Source organism: Marmota monax, unplaced genomic scaffold, assembly GCF_021218885.2.
Source record: "Marmota monax isolate L192 unplaced genomic scaffold, Marmota_monax_Labrador192_F-V1.1 WCK01_AAM20220418_F8-fsc00338, whole genome shotgun sequence".
In the NCBI taxonomy this organism is placed as follows: domain Eukaryota; kingdom Metazoa; phylum Chordata; class Mammalia; order Rodentia; family Sciuridae; genus Marmota; species Marmota monax.
In genome coordinates this window covers 236,753-253,229 of record NW_026693035.1, presented here as the reverse complement: position 1 = coordinate 253,229, position 16,477 = coordinate 236,753, and the positions used below count along the sequence as shown (strand labels likewise).

The 16,477-nt window shown below is 45.4% G+C and overlaps 2 protein-coding genes across 2 annotated transcripts; both read right to left on the bottom strand.

The window, feature by feature from the left end:
- Positions 1–314: 314 nt before the first annotated feature.
- Positions 315–1,766, bottom strand: LOC124098856 (zinc finger protein OZF-like). The gene is made up of 2 exons (XM_046453829.1): positions 1,625–1,766; positions 315–1,402 (listed from the first exon to the last, which is right to left on the bottom strand). Exons 1-2 carry the CDS (start codon positions 1,764–1,766, stop codon positions 315–317), a joined length of 1,230 nt encoding a protein of 409 aa, XP_046309785.1.
- A 307-nt stretch (positions 1,767–2,073) lies between these two features.
- LOC124098838 (zinc finger protein 140-like) lies at positions 2,074–11,036 on the bottom strand. The gene is made up of 4 exons (XM_046453802.2): positions 10,681–11,036; positions 4,061–4,187; positions 3,426–3,524; positions 2,074–3,344 (listed from the first exon to the last, which is right to left on the bottom strand). The coding sequence occupies exons 1-4, from the start codon at positions 10,735–10,737 to the stop codon at positions 3,292–3,294; spliced, it is 336 nt and encodes a 111-aa protein (XP_046309758.1). The 5' UTR covers positions 10,738–11,036; the 3' UTR covers positions 2,074–3,291.
- Positions 11,037–16,477: the final 5,441 nt, after the last annotated feature.

The following is a 16,477-nucleotide window of genomic DNA, read 5'->3' as shown; positions in this document are numbered from 1 at the left end:
GTAGGTAGCACACTCAGGCACATAACCCCATGAAGCTCTAGAATTGTTCGGACACTTTTGAGATTTGCTGTTTTAGTGATTTAACTTGTTTCCATATTATAATGCTTAATATCCCTAGTTAACATAGATGCCCATTATCATTATGCTTATCCTATAAAATATATATATCTCACTCTAAGGCCTCTCAGCCCTTCCTCTGTGTCCCTCCTGACTCAGCAGAGCCGCAGACCTGAGTTGCCTGGGTCCCTGCAGCTCCAGAGCTGCTCCACACCCACACAGCCCCTCCCCAGAGGGGCTGCTCTCGTGTCACCCTATCACCCGTGCAGTTTCTCCCTGGTGTGGATCCTGTGGTGGCGGAGGAGGTTGGCCTTCTGGGAGAAGCTCTTGCCGCACTCCGGGCACTGGTAGGGCTTCTTGCCCAGGTGCGTGCGCTTGTGGATGATGAGGCAGGAGTTCTGCGAGAAGGCCTTGCCGCAGTCGCTGCAACTGTAGGGCTTCTCCCCGGTGTGTGTCCTCAGATGCAGGATGAGGTGCGACTTCTGGAAGAAGGCCTTGCCACACTCGCCGCAGCCGTAGGGCTTCTCCCCGGTGTGGATGCGGTGGTGGATGATGAGGCAGGACTTGCGGGAGAAGGTCTTGCTGCACTCGCTGCAGCCGTAGGGCTTCTCCCCGGTGTGGGAGCGGTGGTGCTCCACCAGGCGGGACTTGTGCGAGAAGGTTTTCTCACAATCCGAGCATTTGTATGGCCTCTCCTCAGAATGCGCCATATGGGGCGCGAAGAGACCTCCTTTCCGGGACACCCTTGGGCCAAGACGACGGCGATCTCCTCTCGGTTTCTCTTTGGTGTGCTGTTCCCCCTTGCAAAAGACAGCCCTCTCCTTGAAACCACTCCCTGAGCCACTGTCCCTGTGGGATCTCTCCCCTCGGTGCACCCGGTGATGGACGATGAGCTGCGCCCTGCGGGAGAAGGCTTTCCCGCACCTGGTGCATTCATGGGGCTTCTCACCGTGGGTCCCCTGATCTGCACCCACGGCTGCGTCCTGGCTTAAGGCTTTTCGACACTGGGTGCAAGCCCACGGACTCTCCGCAGGGTGCGGAGTCTCCAGCTTGGAGTAGAGAAACAAGTTCCCTTGACCATCGCACTCAAACCTCCTCCGTGCAAGGTACGCACTGGGACTGAACTCCACGCTTTGCTGAAGTCTCTTTCCACATGAGTCACACGTGTGGGGCTGCTGTCTTGAGGGGACCAGGGGTGAGTTCGGGGAGTGTTTTTTTCCAAGTTCAATACATTCATGGAGCCCTTTGGTGATTAACTTTTTCCCATCTGGGACGGCAACTTGCCCCAAACGTCTGTTTTGGTGTTCCTGTCGTCTGTCTGCTTGGGCGTCAACTTGCCAAAGTTCTAGGAAAGGCAAAACAAAAAACTTCTCATCTTTTCAGGTATCATAGTTATTGCAGCAACGTCTGGGATCATTTGGGCATTTCGAGGTCTCAGGTCAAATTTTGTGGTTTTAAGCCTAGTTGCCTAGACTAAAAAAATAAATCTATAAACACTTTCTAGTCCCTTGGCTTTTGAAAAGAAAAAGCGAGATACTGTAAAATAGGTATGAAATGGCCACAATACTTTGCTCTGAATGAGTCTGACTTGGCAGATTGGCAAGAGGATGCAGACACAAGAGTGAGCAAGAGAGAAACACTGCAGGCTTGAGGTGCTGACTGACGGGTGCCACAGGGAAACAGGATCTGTAGTGTCCACCCATTTCCATGGTTAGAAACTGGCCTTGTGGGAGAGTGTTTCCAGCATGTCCTGAGGACATCACCAAATGAGGAGCTGAGATTTAGTCATGATGAGCTATGACAAGCCAATGCCCCCAGGCTTTAGCTTCCCCCAGGTGAGGGGGGCCCAAGGAGATAAGGGTACTAGGAAATATAAGGCAAGATGAAAGGCACACTAGGGTACCTGGGGAATGGAGAGAGGAGGTGTTTAAAGAAGGGCTTTAAGAATCTTCAGTGTCAGGTTCTTCATCCTGTGTTTAAACCCTTACAAGCTTGTTTTTTCTTTTACCTGTTTAAACCACAGACTCTACCTGCCGCTTCACCCCGGCACCAATGTGCACTGCAAAGATGTCACTCTTCTGTTCAGAGGTCGTGAAGTTTCAGAGCCCAGCTGCTGAATCCCTAAGAGGTAAAGATCATGGATTGCTGATGTCCCCATGAGAAGTTTCCAGCGGTGTTTTTAAAGCTTCCAAGAGGATTCCCATGTGGATTCCAGATTAATAACAACTTCTCTGAACAAATCTTTGACAAAATTCCTTTCCTAAAAGAATGAGGGATTCCACAACTATCCACCACCAGCTTCCTATAGAAATAAGGACAAATAAAGGCTCTTGTCCCCAAAGGATAAGACTGAGGTGTCCAGGAAAAGCTGCAATTACAATTTCTTAGGTAGAATGGGGCCATGTCACACAGTTTTGAAAGAAGAGGAATGTAAGCATCATCTCAAAAAGGGTACCAGAGTAACTAGGCACATTAACAAAGAGTGGCATTAACTTCTAAGGTCAACTCAAACCAGAAATGGAATCAGAAAAGCCAACTAGTAATTAGACAGTGCAAGCTTATGATGTTTGAGAATGGTGTGAGAAGAAATAGAAAAGGTGGAAGGAGATCACGTGGTGGGGGCAGGACTTAGAGGATCAAAAACAGAAAACCAGCAAACTAAGACTCAGAAACTCCTTGGTACCAAGTTATGAGCTAGAAGCAGAGTAGGAAAAGCCCCACTTCCCCCAAAGAAGTGTAAGGCATTAGAACAATAGCTCTGAATAGCCCTGTCACTTAATTTTCTATTGCAGAAACAGGTAATAAACATGAACATATGCCTCATACAGGTGAACACTGAGGGAGACGGTGGTGACAGAGTCATCAGTTTACCCTGAAGCACAGGAACGGCTTTCACCTGCTTGCAGGTATTAAGGACAGGGTGGGAACAAATACAGATGCAGCAAATAAGTTTTGAAGCATTTCACAGAAAGATTCACAGAAGCGTGGCACACGACAATAGCTATTTTAATACAGAGCCTACCTGAATCCCTAAACACATGAGAAAGTTTATTTTATAACCTCAGGGGAAAGCACAAGACTGAAGATTCCAGAGAAAGACTGAGCAAGCGAGTTTTCATGGCAGAATAAAAGGATGCACAAAAACAGAGGCGGTGTCTCTTTAAAATCTAGGGAAAGGAAAGGAGTCATGTAGTGGGGTGCAGGTAGCAGGGATCATTTGGGCATCTTGAGGTCTCAGGTCAAATGTCCACTGCTTGCAATGACCCAAGACTTGTAAGAACATTCACCTGGGAAAAGAAAACAAAGGCTCTGCTTTGTAACCGCCTGGAGCCCAACTCCCAGGGTCCCCCTGCAGGCTGTCTCCTCACCTGGAGATCTCCACCTGCGCATCTCCTCCTTCCCCGCCCATGGCTCTGTCCCCTGCTCCAGCCTGGAGATCACAGCTGGTTTGTTGACTTGACACCCTGCTTAAGAGACATAGTTACAGGATCTGTGCTGAGTTACGTGGAGCTACTCAGCAAGTAAACGGTTCGGGCCACCCACTAAACACTGACTTCTCAGCCAAAGAATAGACATTCCACTTGGGAGGTGACTTCAAATCACAGTCATCCCTTGGTGTCTAGCTGCAAGAAATTGGCTCAGGACATCCCCTTGAGATACCCAAATCCCTGATTTTCCAGTCCCTTATATAAAATGGCATAGCATTTACATATAACTTACATCCTATGTACTTTGAATCATTGCTAGGTGACTTATAATACCTAATGCCACATAAGTAGCTGTTGTATTATTTAGGGAATAATGACAATCGGAAAAGTCTGTACCCCTTCAACATCCATGGTTGCTTGACTCTGCAGATACAGCAGGCTGACTGGACACTTGGTAAGGTCAAGACACTCTACCAAAGCCCAAGGCCAAGCACTCAGGGGGTTTACTGTTTCACATAACTGGGAAAGGAAAGGTGCTCAGACATAATGTGAAGACCAGGGAAAGCCTTCCTCACCCACAGAGACCAGGTGGCTGTAGGTCTCCAGCATCACCTCCCGGTACAGGATCCTCTGCGCAGGGTCCAACCACTGCCACTCCTTCCGTGTGAAGCCCACAGCCACATCCCCAAACGACAGTGACCCCTGGAACAGCACGTGCCCGGTTAACATGGAGTGGTCAGCACTGAGTATAGGCTGCAAAGGCGAGGGAGGTTGATCTCACTTGGTCACAGGCCAAGTTTCCCCAGGTTACCTTATCTAGGAGGCTTAGCACACCCCTCACCTTGAACTACCCTTTGTGGGGGAGAGAAAAGATCATTTAAAAAGTTCTCACTATGGGCTGGGCGTGGTGGCACATGCCTGTAATCCCAAAGGCTCAGGAGGCTGAGGCAGGAGGATTGCAAATTCAAAACCAGCCTCAGCAAAAATGAAGTGCTAAGCAACTCGGTGAGACCCTGTCTCTAAATAAAATGCAAAATAGGGCTGGGGGTGTGGCTCAATGGTTGGGTGCCCCTGAGTCAACCCCAGTATCACCCCCCCAAAAAAGGGTCTCCATTCCCTCCTCCAGTGGTCCTGATAAGCTATGGTGTTCCACTGGAGTTTGGCGCTGAGAGGTGGAACACAGCACTGCCGTGATCTAAAGGTGCCCAGAGTGTGCTGGGATGAGATGAACCACAAAGACAGCAGCAGAGAAGATTACAATGAAAAATATGCTTTCATTATTTCTGAGCCAGCAATGAAATTTGATGAACTGATATCAGATTCAGCTGCACAGGAAATCACATCTGAGTAGTCATGAAAGTCAAAGGGGCTCTGGTATCTGAAGGATATTCCTGTCGAGAGGACTGGCACCAGCAAAGGGGTCACAGGAAAGTCTGGCAGGGACCACAAAGAGTTGATGACAGAGAGTGGAAGGGGTGTGCTGCACAAGCTATTCGCAGGACAAATTAAGGTCTCCCCCACCTTGAGGCAATGGAGACTCCTATTTAAGGAGAGGAACCACAAAAAAAAAAAAAAATTGGAACAAAATAAAGAGGCACTGGGAAGAAGAATGAGGAAATAAATGAGAGCACAATTCTAATCATCAATATATATAATGAGAGGTAAAAATTAAAGCTGCAGAAAGAGGAAACAGAAGAAGGACCCACAGATGCTGAATGGGACTCACCACCCCCCCCCCATCACCATGAATAAAAACCTGAATTTAAAATTTTTAATTTTTACTAATTAGAAGAAAGGGTAAGAGGATAGATTTGTGGAATGGAAATAAGGGTTTAAGTCACAAAAGGCAAAGATCAAAAAGGAAAAGGTCTGTAGTGAGGATTTTTAAAATGATCTTTTCTCTCCCCCACAAAGGGTAGTACAAGGTGAAAGGTGTGCTAAGCCTCCTAGAATACATGACCAGTGTAACTCCACATCGTGGACAACTACAAGAATGGGAAGTCATACTCCATGTATGTATAAGATGTCAAAATACACTCTGTTGTCATGTATATCTAAAAAGAACAAATTTAAGCTGGGTATGGTGGTGCACACCTGTAATCCGCATGACTCAGGAGGCTGAGACAGGAGGATCACAAGTTTAAAGCTAGCCTCAGCAATGGCAAGGTACTTAGCAACTCAGTGAGACCCTATCTCTAAATAAAATACAAAAATAGGGCTGGGGATATGGCTCAATAGTTGAGTGCCCCTGAGTTCAATCCCTGGTACCAATAAATAAATAAAAAGAAAAGGAACAAATTTGATCAGGTGCAATGGTGCACACCTGTAATCCCAGTGCTAAGGAGGCTGAGGCAGGAGAATCAAGAGTTCAAAGGCACCCTCAGCAAAAGAGAGGTGCTCAGCAACTCAGTGAGACCCTGTCTCTAAATAAAATACAAAATAGGGCTGGGATGTGGCTCAGTGGTCAAGTGCCTCTGACTTCAGTCCCCAGTCCCCAAAAATAAAAAGAACAAATTTTGAAAAGGAAAAGGTGGGCAATTTTACCTATATTTTCATTCATACAGATGCCACTTTCATGAAAATTAAAAGCAAAAAGCCCAGATAAATTTTCAAGAGCGTAACTGACCCTGCTGTGAACTCCTGGACAGCAATAAGAAACAAACAGAGCACTCCATGGACAGCAACCTGGAGGATGGGACAGCCATTCACAGGAGCGAGAAGAAAGTAAACTGAAATGGGCTCATAGGAACTAATCAGAAAAAATGAAAATTGAAACATAAACACCAACAGCTGGGGTTGTGCTCAGTGGCAGGGTGCTCACCTAGCACGTGCGAGGTCCTTGGTTCGATTCTCAGCACCATGTAAAAAACAAATAAATAAATAAGATAAAGGTATTGTGTCCAATTAAACTAAACAATTTTTTTAAGTTAAAAAAAAAACACACCAAAACCTCTATGCACAGCCATCTCATCAGTGAACGCTTGCTTAAACGTGTCACAAAGGTTTCAAGGCGTTTCACATTGAAAGACCAGGATGCAGAGAAAAAAGAAGCAGGTGGGAGCGTGGAGTGGCACTGGGCCATCTCTGCTTCTGTGCAAATCCACCAGCAAACAGGACACTCGTTGCCCAGAGCAGACTGAACAAAAAGATGACAGTGGCATCATTGTTTATGACAACAAAAAGATAAGACAGTCACCCTGTCTATAGGGGCTGGGATGAATGGACCCGATCTTTACCATTTCTACAGATGGCTTATAGATATGTACAAATGCAATTAAAATATTAAAAACATGGGCAGGAAAATATCAAATTCGCAGATGTGTCACTGGGAAAGAAGGAGAATGAGGAAAGGAAAAGAAAACATGGTGTATGTCCATTGAGGGGACTAGCGTGGGCTAAGTGTACAGCTCCAGAGGCAGCATGCTGGGGTTTGAATCCCAGCCCTGGCACATGCCAGCTTTGTGACCTTATGCAAATTACATTCCCTCTCTGAGCCTTAATTTCTTAATTTGCAAATGGGAACCCTGGGAGTATTCTACCTCTTAGAATGCTACTGAGTCAAAACACACAAAATTCTTATTGCGGAGGTCTTCCGTGGTATTATTCATGTTATCAAAAGATCTGAAAAGATACAAAAGATCTGAAAGCAACATGACAAAATGTTAACATTTACTTAACATTTATTCATTGTGAGTAACAGGAATAATGTCTCTTGGTTTTTGTTTTTTTTTAAGTGCTGGGGATTGGACCCTAGGGCCTCACCCATCACATAGGAGGTAAGTGCTCTAACACTGAGCCATACCCTCAGCCTGGGTCTCTTCATATATTACCCTTACATTTTTTTCTTAATTTTTCAAGATTAAAAAATATCTCTGCTCAACCACTGCTTTAGCTTCCCTCCCTCCAAAAAATGCTTAAAAACAGCAAACCTATTTTTAAAAAACAGAATACTAAAGGAGCCCTCCTCCAGTACACAGAAGACCACAGGAAGTTTCAGGAACTATCCTGTCCCAAATACAGGGACAGGATAGACAAATCGACAAAGAGTAACTGCAGAAACAGACCAAGAGCTCTGTGGGAATTTAACAAGTGACAGAGAATTCATTTAAATTTTAAATGTAAGTTAAAAATGCAGGTGCTTGGGGCTGGGGTTGTAGCTCAGTGGTAGAGCACTTGCCTAGCATGAGTGAGACACTGGATTCAGTTCTCAACACAGCATATAAATAAAACTAAATTTTTTTTTTAATTGCAGGTGTTCAGTCTTATGCTCCGGCCCTGGGCATCCAGGAAAAATCAAGTTAGGTGTCCAGTCTTGGCTAAAAGAAATCTAAGATTTAGAATGTCAATAGGGCTATGGTTGTGGCTCGGCGGTAAAGTGCTTGCCTAGCATGTGAGAGGCCCTGGGTTCAATTCTCAGCACCACATAAAAACAAATAAACAAAATAAAGGTATTATGTCCAACTACAACTAAAAAATAAATATTTTTTTAAAAGATTTAGATCTCAAAAAGATGAAATGGCACAATTATATTGCTCAGGGGATTCTGATATTGTCACATGATGAATGGGACTTCACACTGATAACACCTATGAAGAAGAGTGAGTTTGAGGCTTTCCTCATGATGGAAAGTGGGAGGATGTTGGCAAGAGAGAGCTGAGGAGCCCCCTGAACATGTGCTGCTCCTGTGCAGAGATGAAGGATGTGCAGGCTTATGTAGGCAAATGGGGGGGCCTGAGGTATCCCCCATAGTGGGCCAAGCAGGAGCAGAAAGAGATGAGGGGAGAGTGACCCAGAAAGGAGAGTAGAGCCCAGACCACACAGAAAGCCACCATGGTCTTGTGACAATGCCCTGATCTCTAGAAAACTTACAACCAAGGGTGAACTGCTGAAGCCGGTGACCTTAGAAATAATACTCACTTATCACACACTAAACCTGTACTGCCTGACAGAAATATCACAAGTTGAAAATTTTCTAGTAGTCATTTGCCTAAAAAGTAACAAGAAATGGGTGAAACTGTTATTTAACTCAATATGTCCAAGATATAATCATGTATTACACAATCATTTAAAAGTCACTGAGACATTTTTCATTGTTTTTCACACACATCTTCAAAAGTCTAGTGTGTATTTTACACCTATAGCACGTCCCAATTAAGCCACCATTAAATGGTTAAGATAAAATACAATACTGTCAAATTGATGCTCCTGTGTTTAACAGAAAAATATTTTCCTCTTGTCTATTTTTAAAATTTAAATGTAAGTTAAAAATGCAGTTGCTCAGTAGTCCCTCATGGCTAGTGGCCACCAGGCGGGACAGTATGGTCTGGACTAGTGGATACTATTGAATTCCTTTGCTGGACACATGGTACCCGTAGATGAAACTACTAAGGGCCCAGTTCTACAGTCTGTCTGCATTCAGACTCCATCCCCACCACCTAAAAGACACCAGACTTCAGGCAACTTGTTTAACTATTTCCGGCCTCAGTCTGCTCATCTGTAAGATGGGAAGAGGGGCTACATGAAGTATCTCTCTCATACATTTATTCATGAAATTATATGAAAATAGAAGAATGGAACATACGTGCTCAACTGACAGTTTTATAACTTTTTTAAAATTTTGAGATGGGGTCTGACTATGTTGCCCAGGATGGCCCCAAATTCCTGGGCTCAGGGGATCTTCCCGCCTCAGCCTCCCAAGTATCTGGGATGAGAGGTGGGCCACTCATACATAGGATAAGTTTTATAGATTTTATTGTTACCACCTTCACTATAGATTCTCTCAACAGGAGACACTCCCAGTGAGACTTGGTTTCCCACAAACATTAGCTTCCAAGACACACAGCCCACGCCACCCCCCAGGCTTCCCATACAGCTGGAGTTGGCTCTCTCCTAGGATGATCTGCAGCCCTACTTCCCTGTTCTCAATGCTTCTGGCTTCAAACAGCCCCAAGCTTCGGCACAGACACAGAAACCAAGACCCTGGGAAGGCTTTACTCCCTGGAGTGGATGGCTGCATCCTTTGTTCTTGGGACTTTGTCTTTCTCAGGGGCTCGCCTTATCCTCCCCACCCCATGCAGGAGACTTAGCCCTTCTCTGTGGCAGCTTGTCTACAGGAGGTGGGGACACTGTGGCCACAGTGTCTGGCTGCATGGATGAAGTCAGTATGGGAGCAGAAAATCAAAGAAGCAAGGCCAAGGAACAAGAAAACCTCCTGACGGTATGTGGGTTCCTGAAGCAGTGGTTTGTGGGCCCCTGCTACAGACCCTCTGCAGCTCAGGGGCTGCCTGTGGATTCAGGTGTGTTCTAGGTGGGCTCCAGCTCCTGCAACTTCAAGGACTCTGACTGGTACTTTTCACATTCATGAACTCCTAGAGGCCTTTGAAGAAGATACACGTCTGAGGACGCTGACAAACTGCTAAACAATATCACTATCGTCAGGAGACCCTAACAACCAAGAGGAAAAGGACTCAGAGGAGGCCAAGGACAGATGATGAGGACTGAGTCCTGAGGAGAGAGAGGAGGCCTCCTCCTCAGACTCAAGGAATAAAAGCTAGATCTCATATTGTCCTCCTTCCACGTCTCTGTCCAAGACTGGAACTTTGAGCCATTCCCTCTCCATCTGTCAAAAGTTATTATGGAAAATAATTTGAAGAACAGATGATTTGTGCGCCCTTTCCTCTAGCTAATGGGGTGTCTGTCCAGGTCAGCATGAGCTGAATGAGGCTGCTTCTGTGGACCCACGTGTTCAGATTCCCTGAACAGCTGTGATCGCAAATGTCTGCCTCAGCACACACACAGCTCTGCCGTCGTGTTCATTTCAAGGTTGTGACTTAGGAAACTTTCTGATACATCTCACATATGCAGATTCATCAGATACATCAAAATAAATGCCTAAACTTTATTTCCCCTGAGAAGATGACATGCTTATCCCAAACAGACAACACGAATCCTGTATTGAACGAAGTCAGCCTTTTTAATGTTACAGAAATGTCTATGTACATTGACAGGACGCCATGTAACTCTGGCAACCTCTGCTGTGTATCTCCCCTGCTCTCCCCAGGGCCTTGAGCGGTCATTCGCTTCCTATTCTTACAGATCCTGGCTTCTGCTGCGTTATTTTTTGATTGGGTGCGTTCTTCAAGATCCTGAAATCCCTGGTGAAATGAAGCCCAGTCCCAAGAAATGCCACACTCACCTGGGACATGATCCTTCCCTGAAGTCCTAGGCAAGCAGACACCTGTGGGGCAGACATTGGGGTGGGGAGAAGATGACATGAGGAGCCAGGTTGGCCTCGGGGCCTCCACTTACCTGTGTGTTCACCCCAGGCTTCTGTGAAGCAGCCCCATACTCACAGCAAAACCCTTGCCTTAGAAAAGGAACCAATCTTGTAAAGCTTAGTTTTGCCTTATTTTGCAGTACTGGGGATTGAACCCGGGATTGCTCTACCACTGAGCTATACCCCAACTCTTTTTATTATTTATTCTGAGACAGGGTCTTGCTTAAATCACTCAGGCTAGCCTCAAACTAGCAATGCTCCTGCCTCAGCCTTCAGAGTCATTGGGATTACAGGTATGCACCACCACACCCGGCAAGGCTTAGTTTTTCAATGAATATATATACATTTGTGTCTCAGTAATTGATGTGCAATTTACTATAACCCTCTACTCCCCAGAAATTCTCTTAACAGAAATTTTTCTGAAGGACCACTCAGGAGTTTGGGCAAAGATTTAGCTGCTGAGATTACAATTTGGTAAAACTCCGAAGAAAATAACATCCAAATATAGAAGACTTGCTAAATATACTACATTTATTATATACCTAATAAAAACAAAATCACAAAAAAAACTATCAGTAACATGCTGATAACTGAAAAATGAGGTTGAAAACTATTTGAACCAGAAATCACACACAGGATTCAATCTCTGAAATGACCTTAGATAAAAGATAAAATGGTAGTAGTCATTAGCTTTGGGGAATAGATAATTTTTTTTGTTTGTTTTTGTACTAGGGATTGAACCCAGGGGTGCTTAACCACTGAGCCCTTTTAATTATGAGACAAGGTCTTGCTAAGTTGCTTAGGGCCCTGCTAAATTGCAGAGGCTGGTGGTGAATTTGTGATTCTCCCGCCTCCCAGCCTCCTGAGTCCGGGGGATTATGGGCATTTACTACAACATTTGGCTAGATAATGATCACTTTAACATTTGTTTCTTTGTACTTAGGTAACTTTTCTAAGCTTTTCTACGACAAATAGGCATTTCAGATATGATGTTTTTTAAAAGATTGTGTTTTGTTTTGCAGTACTGGGGATCAAACCCAGAAACACCACCACCCCCCATGCTAAGGAGGCCTCTGCACACTTCCAACCCCCTGGTGTTATTTTCTAAATATCTGTAGGCTATTAATCTTCTAGTCCAAAGCTTCTATCATCAGTTCTGCCCTCAGAGTTGAGGAAATCCACAGGAAAATATAAAAATGGGCTTCTGGAGGCAGAGTTCATTAAAGGGAGCTTATGAATTGCACCACTCAATCCCTGCTAAATTTGGTTTGTTTGCCCTGGTCGGGCTCTGACACCTACAATTCACTTGGGGTGAATTTTACTGGCCCCTGCATCCTCCCGCTTGTCTCCTTGTTTCCCAGAAATCAGGAGCATAAAGGCTGGGGAACAAATGCACCTTTGTTGGAAGCACTGGCCTGACTTCCCCCATCGCTCCCCCGAGCAAACTTGGCCTTGGTCTTAGAAGCGTCTCTCCAGAGTCAGCAAGCTCACCTGGGGGCTCAGTTCCTGAGTTGATCCAGGAATTCAGGAGAAACACTAAAACCCTGCAGAATTATGGTAACTCTATAAATAATCCTGAAAGTATTTTTCAAAAATTAGAGACTATCTACCATCTTGAAAATAGAGATTGGTTAATAATTATGATACAGTTAAAGCATGCCACGTTATGAATCAATTTAAAATATTATAGAAAATGAATTTAACATGGAAAGATCTTCCAGCAATACTAGTAAGGTAAAAAAAAGCAGGATCTATGAGTGTGATCCACAGAGGGTAACAGGAGGTGGGTGGAATTTTCCCAGATGCTTTGGAATTTTAGCTAAAACACCCCAAATTCTGGGGAGCTGCTAGATATACCCTAACAAATTCCTACCTTTAGGAGAGGGACATAACAAAAGAAGTGTCCATCCCTCCCAAGCTCAGAATGGGAGCTCCAAGAGAAGCAGGCAAGGAGTCCCTGAAAGTGCCTGAGAGAAAGGCACACTGTGGGTCACTAGAGGGTTCTTGTGCAAGCCTGGGGCCTGGGTAAACCCGAGATCAGAAACCAGCTTCAGAGCTGAAGGATTCAGAAGCCAGAAGCCGGCCACGGCCACTGGCAGCAACCTGGTAAGTAGTTAGTGGGTGGTGGAAGGGGGTCACCTGCACTCCCAACATTTGCTAAAATAGGAATGTCAGGGTCTCCTGGGCACCAAGAGGACCCAGGGAAACTGAGTGGGCTTGAGATTTATAGCACAGAAGCCAGAGTGAGGACAGCCACCCAGAGGGGTGGGAAACACTGAGGCAGGAGCTTCAGGGCAGTGCACAGAACTCTGAGAGCACCCCAAAAAGTACCACCAGCTGGCCTCCTGCCAACACCCTGATCTTGAACTTCAACCTCCACAACCGTGACACAACATGTTTCTGTTGGTTTATCAACCCAGTTTATGGTACTTTCTTATCACTACCCTAGAAAACTGATACAGAAAGGCAGACCCAACTGATGTGGGTCAAAACCAGTAGCCTGTCCTGTTTCCTGTTTGTATATATCAACTTCAGCACATTAAACATAAAAGAAAAAGTCTGATGAAAATGCTCACTATGGTTATCTTTTTTTGAATATTTATTTTTTAGTTTTAGGTGGACACAATATCTTTATTTTATTTTTATGTGGCGCTGAGGATCGAACCCAGTGCCTCATGCATGCTAGGTGAGCACTGTACCACTGAGCCACAACCCCAGCCCCTATCTTTGCATGGTGAGATTTTCTTTTTCTTAAGCAGTGGCATTTTCTAATTTTTTAAACAATAAGCACATGCTCATTGTTTAATATTTAAATATTTCATATCATACATTCATCATATTACTGCATTTTCTTCCCATGAGCCTACCACAGCCCTTCCCCAGGAGGAAAGGAACCCACAAGAAGGGATGAAGGGGCAAGTTTTATCAATGAGTAGCGGGAATATGGAAGCAGCCCCTGCATGGCCACAGGAGCCCTGGTCACCAGGGCTGGCTCAACTACTAGAGAGCGCATGGGCTCTGAACATCTCTCCCACCCACTTCCTCTCGTCTTTAACATGAGAAGGAAAAACAAAAATATTCTCTGGTTAATAGCCAAGTGAGGTGGCACACTCCTGTAATCCCAGCGGCTAGGGAGGCTGAGGCAGGAGGATCACAAGTTCAAAGCTAGCCTCAGTAAAAGCGTGGCACTAAGCAACTCAGCGATACCCTATTTTTAAATAAGAGACAAAATAGGGCTGGGGATGTGGCTCAGTGGTTGAGTGCCCCTGAGTTCAATCCCCAGTACCCACAAAAAAAAAAACAACCAATATGCCATGACCACAGCTTAAGAGGGGGACATACATGGAGGTGACAGTAACATGGGCAGAACTGAAGTCTCACTACACAAAAGGAAGAAGTGAAGGTCACCTCATGGGAGTTTAAAGATGGCTGTGACTGGAGGTCTTCCTCCAAGTGTCAGGAGATCCCCCTGTTCACTCCACTAAATCCTTGAAGGCCCTTTGATGTGAGGGTGTCATCCCAATGACTCTGTCCCCAAGGATCAGGGTTGTTTCAGACACAGATAGATGCTGCCTTCCACTGACACCCTCCACCTGCGGCCCTGAGCTACACAGAGATGCCTCAGAATAGGGACCTTGCTTTTTTAAAAAATTTTTTATGTTGATGGACCTTTATTTTATTCATTTATTTATACGTGGTGCTCAGAATTGAACCCAGGGCCTCACACATGCCAGGCAAGTGCTCTACCAGCTACAACCCCAGCCCTGGGATCTTGCTTTTGAAAGAGGATTCCTGCTCTCCAGTCATCTTCTTTACTGAGAATTATTTTGTCCCTAGGATGCAAGGGCACTCAGTTGCCAGAGCTCTGCTTGCTGGACGAGCACTCACCTTCAGTGGGAGGCTCAGCTTCAGCCTCTGAACCTCTCTGGAGGAAAAGAAAGCTGGTCAGTGCAGGAAGGAGGGAGCCACCTCAGTTACAAAGTCTGGCCCTAAGCCTTGGCCAAGACACTAAAGGAAAGAAAACGACACAATGAGGCTCCTGTGAGAACATCAGCAGGGCCCTTTCCATCCCAGCTGCAGGCAGAAGGAGATGCCAGAAAGACTGGGCACACAGAGGAGTCTGAGCTCCTTTTCTGGTTTTGCAAATGGAGAGGCCACATAAGAGAGAAGGCAGGTGGCTCGAAGGAGCTAAAAGAGGGCCCTGCTGTCTTCCAGCAAGGAACTGGGGACCTGAGTCCTAAAACCCAACCCTGCCAACCACCTGAATGTACTGGGAGGCAGATTCTTCCCCAGAGCCTCTAGATAATAGCCCACCAACACCTTGCTTTTGGCCTTGTGGCACTGGGTGTAGAGCCCAGCCAGACGCACCTGAACTTCCCACCTGCAGAACTGTGGGCTCACAGACAGGTATTGATCACTCCATCGGTGGAAATGTGTTCCACAGTAATAGACAACTAACACTTGCCTCGCCTCTGCTGGGTGCTCACAAGAAAGCTTAGGGTTGAGAGAAAGACCAGACACACCCCTTGAGAGTGAGGGTCTGGGGGAAGGCATGGCTGCCCAGGAAGGAACTTCAGGAAGCCATCCAGAATTTTCTGGGGAACAGAAGCTGGAAGCTACTAGGGGAGGGCCATAAACTCTTATGATCCCAGAGCATGGTAAAGCCAAAGGCATTTTGCTATGGCAGAGAGGCAGAAATGTGTTCTAGGCTCAAGCTTAGGGGTCTCCTACCACTAGAAGAGGAGGAGGATCCCTGAGACTCCAGGACCCACCTAAAACTGAGGTAACAAAGAGCACCTCTGCCCTTCCCCACCAGGCTGGGAGGCTCTGAGAAGTAAACAACAGCCATCAATAGCAGGATCCAGTCAAGAGGGGATGACTCCGCTTGAAGCACAAAGTGATGCTACAGAATTATGAGATAAGTGGTCCAATGCAGGTAACTATAGCAACAACAAACCTACCACCCACTCCAATGCTAATTGGATGGGGCTCAATCATCGTCCTGACTTCCCAGCTCCACATGCAACGACAGCCCAACAGAACTGGCCTATGTCCAGTCTCTTCTGTCCCACCCAACATCTAAGCAAGCCTTCAAGAGAAAAAGACGAGATGTGCAAAGAGTGAGAAAAAAATAATACCCTGTAGAGAGAGAGAGAGTAATGAACAGATGCTAACTCCATCTTACAGCTGTAAGCAGCGAGAGATATATATATAATGGAAGTGCATGGCAAAGGTCACATAAAACAAACAAAAAAAAAAGACCAGGGAAACTGACAAACCATCACAGCAAAGGATTTTTTTTAGTTATAGTTGAGCACAATACCTTTACTTTATTTGTTTGTTTTTATGTGGTGCTAAGGATCGAACCCAGCGCCTCACACATGCTAGGCAAGTGCTCTACTGCTGAGCCACAACCCCAGCCCACAGCAAAGGATCTTAACACCCAGTTTTGGAAAATAAGATCTAGAATGAAAAAAAAAAATAGGAAAAATAGCATACAGAAGACATTGATAACAATTTAGAAACCCAATCTATTGCATATAGACAGAAAAAATGTACTCAATATTAGAGAATACACATTCTGTTAGACACATGTGGAATGTATGTGGAATATTTATAAAAACTAACAAGCTAAAAAAACAAGCCTCAACAAATATCAAAAGAAAGTCAATATTACATAGATCTGATGCAGAGATCTATAAAATTAGAAAAAAAT